This window comes from Scophthalmus maximus, chromosome 7 (genome assembly GCF_022379125.1).
Source record: "Scophthalmus maximus strain ysfricsl-2021 chromosome 7, ASM2237912v1, whole genome shotgun sequence".
In the NCBI taxonomy this organism is placed as follows: Eukaryota; Metazoa; Chordata; class Actinopteri; order Pleuronectiformes; family Scophthalmidae; genus Scophthalmus; species Scophthalmus maximus.
The window spans coordinates 7,797,082-7,807,500 of NC_061521.1; the positions used below are offsets into that span (position 1 = coordinate 7,797,082).

At 43.7% G+C, this 10,419-nt stretch overlaps 1 protein-coding gene and 1 long non-coding RNA gene across 2 annotated transcripts; one reads left to right on the forward strand and one right to left on the reverse strand.

Moving 5' to 3' along the window:
* Nucleotides 1-2,927: 2,927 nt before the first annotated feature.
* Nucleotides 2,928-7,114, reverse strand: LOC118315174. Its single transcript, XR_007031012.1, has 2 exons — nucleotides 6,136-7,114; nucleotides 2,928-5,690 (listed from the first exon to the last, which is right to left on the reverse strand). It is a non-coding gene; the product is annotated as an uncharacterized LOC118315174 (long non-coding RNA).
* psma4 (proteasome 20S subunit alpha 4) lies at nucleotides 5,079-10,301 on the forward strand. The gene is made up of 9 exons (XM_035642237.2): nucleotides 5,079-5,170; nucleotides 6,158-6,188; nucleotides 6,904-6,946; nucleotides 7,108-7,270; nucleotides 7,400-7,477; nucleotides 7,755-7,843; nucleotides 8,245-8,375; nucleotides 8,856-8,979; nucleotides 10,017-10,301. The coding sequence occupies exons 2-9, from the start codon at nucleotides 6,186-6,188 to the stop codon at nucleotides 10,169-10,171; spliced, it is 786 nt and encodes a 261-aa protein (XP_035498130.1). The 5' UTR covers nucleotides 5,079-5,170; nucleotides 6,158-6,185; the 3' UTR covers nucleotides 10,172-10,301.
* The last annotated feature ends 118 nt before the right edge of the window (nucleotides 10,302-10,419 follow it).

A 10,419-nucleotide genomic window follows, 5' to 3' on the forward strand; every position in this document is an offset into this window, starting at 1 on the left:
TTCCCGGTGTTTTTAAATAATTGTATTAAAGTGACTCTTAGGTATGCTGCTCTTGATAGAACGAACCAACAGCATTGTTTTGTTCAATATCAAAGATCTGTTCGGGGCCAAATAGCTGCAAAATGAATGACATCGGCCCTCAGCTGTCCTTTGAATGTAATGGTGATCAGCAAATGTTCGCATGTCAGCATAATGATGAACAAAGTAACATTAAACATGTCTTCAGATTCAGGCCTTTCATTTTAAGGTTAGGGATAGACTGTCGTTTTGGTTCATTGCAAATAAACTGTGAATTATTTCTGTGTTAAACCGAGGGATGTGAGAGCCTAGACCAAGCCATACAAAAGTGCACACTTTACTGGTATGTTCAGTGTCAAATGTTGATAATGTAAATGTTACTGAGACTCGTCAAATACATAAATGAAACATTATGTTAATGGCAATCGTAATCAGACACGGATGAAGGTTTTACTGCCGTAATTATTAGGTACTCTGGTTTCGGTGTAAATGTAATCAGGCAATTCCTAGAAAAGTTCATCTATCATAAATAAGAGGTTGGTGTTTGAAGTTGAGTCATTTCTCTTTGAAATGAGTTTATTTGACTTAATTAAAAAGAATGAGTAACAGGTTTAGCTTTTTTTTCCTCTCTGGGGCATGTGTTGACAACAAGCTCCCAGTGAGTCATTACTCCACTCTCACAACACACATCCTTGTCAAAATGGATTTGTCCTTTGAAAGGTCAGTGTCTCCTCATTTTCGTTTATCACCATCGGGGTGTTGAGTGAAATTCATCTCCTTTTTTAAGGTGTATTGAAATAACACACACTGAATCTTCAGTGAAATCTAGAGAAGATTTAGCAGCAGATCTCAGATAAACTGCCCCAGGGCTGCTTTCGTTTGACAGGTCATACCTCTGCTGGCGGGGGGATTGATGCTCTTTGCCTACGAGTGTGTGAGGGGAAGAAATAGATCGCGCACACACACACACACACTCCTGTGGCGAGTCTGAAAAAACATCCCACCTGTTTTTCACGGGATCGGTTTCCAGCCTGGTGACACGTTTACCAGCCAGACATTTTGAAAAGGAAATCCTCCCTTCGGCCCTGAAAGTTGGAACCCAACTCCGTGTCGAGGGGCCCTCGGCGAGCACATTCACGCCGGCGTCAGAGTCCAAAGTGACAGGAACTTCACATAAAATAACAGCGACAGTAGCTGAGGGCAGAGAGTTGGGCTGGTGGAGACAATTGACGGGAAGGGTTTTTGCGGAACAGAGAACCGAGATCGGATGAAGAAAAAGGGTATTTTCAAAATCGGGGCTAGCAGCAGAGGGGTTTCTTGGTATTTTGGTGAGGCATGTGGACACTTTTGGCTGTAAAGTAAGAGTCTATGTTCAACTGCCTCCTGGCTGAATGCTTCCACCGTCCAGCCAAGTAGTCTGTCCAGACTCATAAGACCTTAGTTTTAATAATAGGCATTAAGTACATGTTGTCATAATAAAAGTATGAATCCTTGAATTGTGTCGGGAGGTCGGGGTGACCTTAACCTTTGACCTTTGACCACCAAATTCTATTCAGGTCATCCGGAAGTCTAATTAAGGTCTGTACCAAATGTAATGGCATTTCTGATAAAGAATATCAGGAATAATAATATAAACCTTGTCCTCTTTCAGGCCAGCAACATAAATTTATGATGGAATGAATAAAGGAGTCATTATTTTTACTACCACATTTGGATTAAAAATGTTTAAATGAATCATTTAGCTCATGATAACCCAAAGGTGTAAAGAGCCTGAAACTGTGCTCCAACTGCTCAACTCCCTAATGAGCATGACGTCAGTGGCATTACACAGCTCTCTCTCTGCTGAGCAGTTTCCCGCTATGTAGAAATATAAAATAAGTTATTTTTCTACAGAAATGAGGAAATTCCAGGATCTCACATTGTTGCATGCAGGGATGGGGAGGCTGGAGCTCTGTTTGGATCCGTGTGTGTGTGTGTGTGTGTGTGTGTGTGTGTGTGTGTGTGTGTGTGTGTGTGTGTGTCACAGTCTCAGCCATGATTCCTCGGCTGTCCCATCATTTCAAAATAAACAACCAATTTTGCTTTGTCACAGTTTCACAATTACGTCTGTGACACTGTGATGCTGCGTAGACTTTGTGACTCATGGGAAAAAAGGATAAAAGCAGAATTTAAGGTAGATTCACTTGGCACAGCCTATGTCTGGGATTTTTTGTCTGGTATCTTTGGTCGTGTGGGAAATAGGACACAGGGATAAACTGATACTCTCCTGGATTGATTGCTTCTGAATTTTTTGCTTCCATTTCTCTACTGGCCTCCAGTTTGGGAGTTATGCTATTGTACAGTGTAAAGATAAAGAAGTATTGTGAGTATTCTGACCTTTGACAGAAGGCTGATGACTTTGGATCTGCCTGTTGGCTAACTGCACGTGGAAGTGAGACGTTAAAGCGGGGATCCGTGCCGTCCTCCTCAGGGTGATTGGTGGCCGGCCATCCCAGCCTCTCATATTTCACCTGGGTGCTGGACACCTTTTAGCTTGAGTTTTTTATTGGGACCCATAAAAATCTCTTCGGAGCAGGTCACGAGGAGCCAAATAATGATTACAACAACATAAGCCCCTTTTGTGATACCGCAAAATAAATTAGAGGCCAGTGGGGATTTGATAGTTCACATCCATCACTCAACAATGGAGCTATTTCCCAACACAGATTATTCCTAAGAAATCCCAACATATTGAGATTCAAATTAATTCATCAATGTTTGACAAGGCAGGGCACGACAGCAGAAATCCAAGTCTTTGGAACAGCAGGACCTGTAATGTGTCAAACAACGTGGCAGTATTAGAAAAATGAACTAAGAAACATAAAGCCAAGAAAAAAGAAAAACAGAATAAAATCACAATGGACAAGGACCAAAAAGAAATGATGTATTTTAGTTCTGCTTGTGAGCACTACATATACATATTCCCCACACTGAGAACCTTAAGCAACCTTGAAATAGATAGGACATTTAAAGACAAATTTAAGAGCATGAGCAATAAAGAATGTTCATGTCTTTTGGCTCTGCCTGAGAGATCTGTGTATTCCCAATGCTGTCAAAGCTTAGAAGCAAATGTTGGGGTTGCAGGCAGGATTCAAGCAGGGGGTGCCTGGGGGGGGGACTGTTTTTATGTAAGTGTAGGTTCACCAGGCGGCCTCATCCCAACTTTCACCCAGGGATGGAGGAGTAGTCTTTGAGCATATACTCGACGTGGAGATCCCACGTGACATCCGAACTCCGAATCTGCTGACGTGTTGTCCATAAATTGTTGGAGATGGGGTCCAGGGGATGTTACCCTCTCGCCTTCATTCATTGTCCATCCCCGTGGGGGACGCACAGGAATCCCACTTCCCCCCTTTTGCTCTCAGTCACTCAGGTAACTCCTCCCAATAAGCTACAGGGGGCATCACACAGACACGTCAACCAGCGTATGAATCAATCGACAGTGAGTTATTGGGTCAAAAGCACAGGAGGAGTCCGCATAAGCAGCGCAAGTGTTCGTCTCAGGGTTGTTATTGAGTGCTCAGTGCCAGATAAAGCTGAATCTGAATCAGAGCGGTGTCAGTCGATCTATTTCCCATGAAACCGTGTTGTTATGGGGCAATTTTGGAAACCCTATCCTCCTACAGGGCATCCCCTGAGGATATATGTTTTGGGTCCTGCTCAACTGTTTAAAATTACAGTCTGGAGTGAGGACAATGTAAAAATCTGTGCTGGGGGCCACAAAAATATAAATAGGCCGAATGAGATATAAACCTTGTCCAGGAGGAGCTGCGGGGAGGCCAGCTCCACAGCAGAGACCGGGGCCAGCAAGACTCGTCTCTGAGTAAACAGTAAAACAGTGCGGTGTCACGGCTTGTTGTTGTTGAGGTGATGCAGCTGCAGCTCTCCACTTTCCTGCGCCAATCCTCAGAGAACAATGTGAGGATGTGATTATTGTTGATAATCTCAAGGTAAGCTGCCGGGCTTTGGCAGCCCCGGGCTGCGTTGTACTGAGAGGAAAAGCTCAAACAAGAAACAAAGAGTTCTCTTCCACTGTACCACAGAGCTGTTTTATCAGTGGACCCATGTACAAATCGTCGCCTGAACCTCATCATGGGATTTGAAATACATCCTCCATTTTGGAGAATTAATCACGAGCAATTGACCTTTGACAGATCAATCTCACATCAACGTCCATTTAGTAGTATTTAGGAAGTATTTTAAAGTTTAATTTGTTTTCTGATCACTACAAGGTTGGAAATTTCTGATTTATCAGAATAATTTTAGGATAATTTTGAGAAATGTGTCATGAGAATGAAGCAGAATTCACTGCCAAGTGATGATGTGTCATTACTCACTTGACGAGGGTAGGTTGAATACATTTTGGAAAATCCCTCTTACCGACTGAAAAGCTTTAACTAACATGGGATTTTAACCGAAACTCAGTAAAACAAAAATGTGAAGGAGGAAAAAAAATCTCTGCTTATGCTCCACGTTTGTGAAGCAGATGTGTCATAACATTATGGTTGAATAAATAGAGGAAAGACTGAGCACATTGTCTGACTGAGAAGCAAACCACACACACACACACACACACATACTGCCACCCACTTACCAGGGAGGTCAGAGGTCACAGGGCTGATTTACTGCACTGACCACAAATCAACCTGGGTCAGATGCTCGGAGGACGTTTACGCTGAAGCTGAATCTCCACTGGTCAATGTCTTACAACTCATTCCCAGGCAGAGTGCAATTAACCTTCCTCAGTAGAAATACCACCGCCTCCACCGCCTCGTGGTTTCCACACTTCCAAAGCAAGGGCTCCCCCTGGCGGTCAAAGTGGCTCATTACATAAACACAGGGCCTGTTCACCCACCAAGAAAAGGGGCTGAGTTTTTGATTAACCTAAAATATGAAAGTAGGTTTTTTTCAACCTAAGAATCTACGTTAGCTTATTGTTGCTCAGTTTCGTTGTCCGTGTCTTTGATGCTGAACACTGAAAGCACAAACCGGAGTCAAATTCCATGGATGCGTAGAATAAAAAAAAAACGATTTTAGAGGCGCGCCTCTATGTCGTCACCACCTCCTGCTGCTGACGTCATTACAGGGCGCCCTACAGAAACCTCTTCAATCGGTAAGCCGTTCAATTTTGACAAGCCAACTTCATATAACTGTCTCATTTTTAAGGCGTACGTCTTCTTATATTGGTTTGTATCTCACAAATATGCGAACAATTACTGTGCGCCAGCTAAATGTGCGGACGCTTCAGGCGCCATTCGGGTTGAGTTTCGTCAATAAGCGATCGAAATGTATGATAATGATGATCATGATAATACTGACGATGGAAATTGTAAAGGGACAAAAACACAAAGCTCAGTCTGTAGTTACCCGATGGACACACACACACACAGACACAGCACCTGACCGAGTCTCGGTCCTGTCTCTTCCACCGACGCCACCAGCCGCCGGTGACGAAGCAGATCTGCAGGTTTTGGGTCTCCTGCCGGAGATATTGAAGTCAAAGCGACCACGTGACTCGGGTCATCAGATGCATCTAGTTCACAGTGACGGTGCTGCAACAGATGATCCTTCATGAAGCCTGCGATGTTTTAGCTTTTGCTCAGACTGTGTTCAAGAGGTGTTCATGTGACTGTCTGTGGGATTAGACACTAGTTAGCACTTGTTTTAGTCAGGTGGTCAATTATGTGTACAGAAGTTGTTGATACATCAATTGTGCTCAACTGTATTCACTCCACTAAAGGTGGAGCTAATATTTGGTCGGGTGTATTTAGTAGATTTAATCTGTATCTGTAGTGTAACCAGTAACTCAATCATCTGATGAATGTAGCGGAGGAAACAGTACAACATTTTAGGCCTGCAGCCATGAAGGATTTTCATTGTCAATCAATCAATCAATCAATCAATCAATCAATCCTATAAGATGAATGAATAAAATGTCAGAAAATACCACAAGAAAAACAAAATTAGAGCTACAATTACAAAGGCTCGAAGGTGAAGTCTTCAAATTGGAGTTTGTTTTTTTTAGCTTCATAAACATGTCATTATCAACATACATTGATTGTCTGTCAATCAACCAACCTTTGCGTTTCTTTTTCCGCAGCCTTGGGGTCTGACTGCAGCCTCCAAGAATGGTGAGTCAACTCAGCCGTTAGGCGTTAATCGGTTTTTGCATATTGATTATGTGCTTCGTTCTTTCTCTGGTTCCGTACGAGATTAAACGTCAAAGCTTCTGTGCAAGACGTACAGATTATACTGAAGCCGCCTGGGACGCTCGTGTTCTCGGCGTTGTGTCTTCAGAACGCCCTCACGGTTCTTGTGATTTGACCTGAGCTTTGTGGATGATAACAAACACTACTTCAGTTATTATTTCTATATCAGGGTACAGGTGAGTGTATACTCACTAAAATCAGAGGGAACCCTTAGCAATACAATCCACAAAAGATGGCGACAAATTAAACAATGGTATATATTGGCTCCGGATTGCAGGTGTATAAATTCTACAACCCGCTTTGACAGATATCAGACCTGATCTGTCGGGCAATATTCTCTTGCACTTCGCAGCTACTGTGCCATTAAACAACGACACATCTGTTTCCAGGGAGCCATTATGTCACACAAAGCAGATCTAAACAACACCTAGTGAACAAGAAAAGGAAAAAAAACCAACATTCAGAGAGGTTGTTTCTTTTTAAAGGTTAAGGATAAATTTTCTAATAGAATTTTTTAAGGCATCTGTAGGAGGAAACTGACTTACTGAATTCTTAATCACCCAAAGAGCTTGAGTCTGTAATTCAAGGGTAAATAAACTACTGATTAGTTTTCCTCCTCGCTTCTGTCTCCATACAGTCTCGTCGATATGATTCCCGAACAACCATCTTCTCCCCAGAAGGTAAGAACGAGTGACTAATGTAATGGATGAGACTGCAAGATGATAGTTGTTGTATTTCACTCTAATTTTTGGAAGAAGGCATCTTGGCTTGTAAATGTCTTTTACCTGTTGCTGCTTTGTGCTCGAGTCCTCGTCCTGACGGCACTGTTTGTCCCCCGCAGGGCGCCTGTACCAGGTGGAGTACGCCATGGAAGCAATTGGCCACGCCGGCACCTGCCTAGGAATTTTGGCCAACGACGGCGTGCTGCTGGCTGCTGAGAGGAGGAACATCCACAAGCTGCTGGACGATGTGTTTTTCTCCGAGAAGATCTACAAGCTGAACGAGTGAGCGGCGTCTCTCCGTGCATCTTACTGTCTTGCTTTTGCGTCGTCAGTTGGCAGCTTGCATATATCTTCAGTTTGTGGTTCACAAAGAAAGTCACTGTCTTTGCTCTGATCCTATAATTTCTCCAGAGACATGGCGTGCAGTGTAGCGGGGATCACGTCAGATGCCAACGTGCTGACCAACGAGCTGAGGCTCATAGCGCAGAGGTGAGCTCCCACTCTGAAGCGTAGCAGTAGGTATGACATCTCTTTTTTTGTTGGTTAAATGCAGCCATCATTTGGCCTAATGTCGGGGGCGCTGGGGGGTGGGGCCTCAAACGTCATCCGTGACCCAGCTCACCCGGACCGTCACCTCTTCAAACTTCTCCGCTCTGGCAGGAGATACAGGACGACACATGCACGAGACAGAAAAACGACTTCTCACAAACTATCTATGTTATTGTCATGACGTGTGTGTGTGTGTGTGTGTTTGTTGCTGTAACAGGTTCCTGCTGCAGTACCAGGAGCCAATCCCCTGCGAGCAGCTGGTCACAACCTTGTGTGACATCAAACAGGCCTACACCCAGTTCGGAGGTACAGAGCAGCACCGCAGGCTCCCAGTCACGTCTCTGTGTCGTGGTTTGTCTAGTTGCTACTGACGCATCAGTCATATTCCGGTGTTTCCTATTCAACCAGGTCAATGTGTCTTCTATAACAGCAACCAGTTCTTTCAGATAGAGACAAGTTTACATCCTGATCAGACAAACTTTGTGATAATGTATGAATCATATTTTGCAGTTTAAGTATCTGTCTTTACCTTTAGCTTCGGCAGGTCGAAAAAACCATGAGCCATGTCTTCTCTTGTAGTCCCAGTTCGCGTAGTCATTGATTTGATTCAGAATATAAACCATTATGATTTGTTTGAACGATTTATAAAAAAATGTTTTACTCTACACTCTTTGCATCCTCTCACACGTGTGCGTGTTCTCTCCCAGGAAAGCGTCCATTTGGAGTGTCGCTGCTGTACATGGGCTGGGATAAACACTATGGCTTCCAGCTCTACCAGAGCGACCCAAGTGGAAACTACGGAGGCTGGAAAGCCACCTGCATCGGCAACAACAGCGCTGTGAGTCTCACAGGAGAGCTTCAAATCTGAATTAAAAGAAAAAAGGGTGAATTATAAAGGAAGTCAGGAGGTAAGGCACAGGAAACAGTTAATATTTGGTTTGACAGTTTGAAGAAAGTACCAGACAGTGATGCACTGTGGGTGTGTTCAGAGTCATCAAACTGATGTTCCACGTAATGCCACCAGGGGGCACCGCCGCGCTGAGTTTCTACACACAGCGGCCCTGACAAAGACTGGATGCTCACAGTAAACAGACACGCTGTGGCCTATTTAGTGCGAGAGTCTCGGGGCAGCTAATTGTGCAAAGTCGCGATTTATGCCTGCTTCGCTTATCTCGGCGGGGTTTCAGCACAAAGCATTGTGGGTAACGGAGCCTCCTCAGAGCATTGTGTAAACACCTTTTATCCAAGAGGCCTCGCAGTAAGTAAGATGAGCGCAGGCTTGACGCCGTCTCTCTTTGTTTACTCTGCTCACTCCTAGGCAGCGGTCTCTATGCTGAAGCAGGACTTCAAGGAGGGAGAGATGACCCTCTCGTCAGCCCTCGCCCTCGCCATCAAAGTCCTCAACAAAACCATGGACGTCAGCAAGCTGTCCGCAGAGAAAGGTGCTGCTTTGAATCAGAGAGAAAGAGAGATGTACAGATGAATCAAAAATCACATAGACGATTTTGTAAATTGCAAATATATTTTTTCGAGCAAATGAACAATTGGATTTTTTTTTTTAAATCAAGAGAACCATACAACCACTCCACAGATACAATATTTATACTACATAAAGTCTCATAAATATACAGACGTAAGAGCTGCACTTGTAGAGTTCCCTTCAGCTTTATCCTGAACATCTGGTTTTGGTTCTCAACGCCGTCATCAACCTTTTGTTTTCAGCCCCGGCAAGTTAGAGACTTGAGCTCAGAAAACAAGTCGTGCTGAACAGAGAGAGACGTTTCTCTCAGGATTTGCTAGAGACCTCGAAGGAGAGTAAATGTTGTTACTTAGCTCGATGAGATGAACGTAAGCACGACCCCAGATGAACGATAGCGAAGCTCTGTGTCTGCCGGACGTGTGAATAGGCTATATATAGACTATTTTTCAGGTCATAAAATGTCAGTGTAAAAAAACAAAACAGTATCAAATGTTGCTGCTTCAAAAACATTTCCAGTCTATTGAGACCACTTAACGTAACTTCTAATCAAACAAGGCTACAACTGGAAGCTGTGATTATCTTTAAGCCTCGTTAAAACGTTTTCTCTGCATTATAGGTCCTAATCTTTGTGGACAAATGTTGGGAGACACAAACATCAGCACTGAAAGCACCAGATTTTGTTAAAAATGTGGTTTTACAGTATTTGTTTGCCTTAAAGGCACATGATACACGGTTGAGTATTTGCAGTCTCTTCACGCCAGCGTCATTTTAACATGTGCAAGTGAAATATCTGAGGCAAGAGTGTCTCCTCAAACCTTTTCATGACAGCAGGTGAAAATGCATCCCACTCACATGTACAATCTGAGGAGGACATGCAGCGAACTGCTAAAAAGATAATATCGCATCAAATCCTCCGTTTTTAAGGTTTTTTATGACTTAGCCTGCACACAAATGTCACTGCAGCATATCCCTGACCGACCTGCGCCTTTGTCTCTTCAGTGGAGCTCGCCACCCTGACCCGCGAGAACGGCAAGACCCGCATCAAGGTGCTGAAGCAGAAGGAAGTGGAGGAGCTGATCAAGAAGCACGAAGTGGAGGAGGCCAAAGTCGAGAAAGACAAGAAGGAGAAGGAGCAGAGGGAGAAGGACAAGTAGTGGCGTCGGAAAAGGAGAAAGTTGGGCGTGTGTGTGAGCGAGCGAATGTGAGCGTGTGTCCGTAAAGACTGAGTTTTCAGGTTTGTTAGCAGCATGTGTTGATTATTAAAATGAATCCGAATTAAAGAAACTAGACTAGAGGCTTTTTTTTAATATCCATATGTATATTTAGTTGTTTATAACAGTTCCACATTACCTACTGGTCACGTTCTATGTTTTAATTTTCAGTATTAAATAATGCAAATTGT

Coding starts and splice junctions, on each gene's coding strand:
- psma4 (XM_035642237.2), top strand. Junction 7,271..7,399: donor AAGATCTACAAGCTGAACGA/GTGAGCGGCGTC, acceptor TAATTTCTCCAG/AGACATGGCGTGCAGTGTAG. Junction 7,844..8,244: donor GGCCTACACCCAGTTCGGAG/GTACAGAGCAGC, acceptor GTTCTCTCCCAG/GAAAGCGTCCATTTGGAGTG.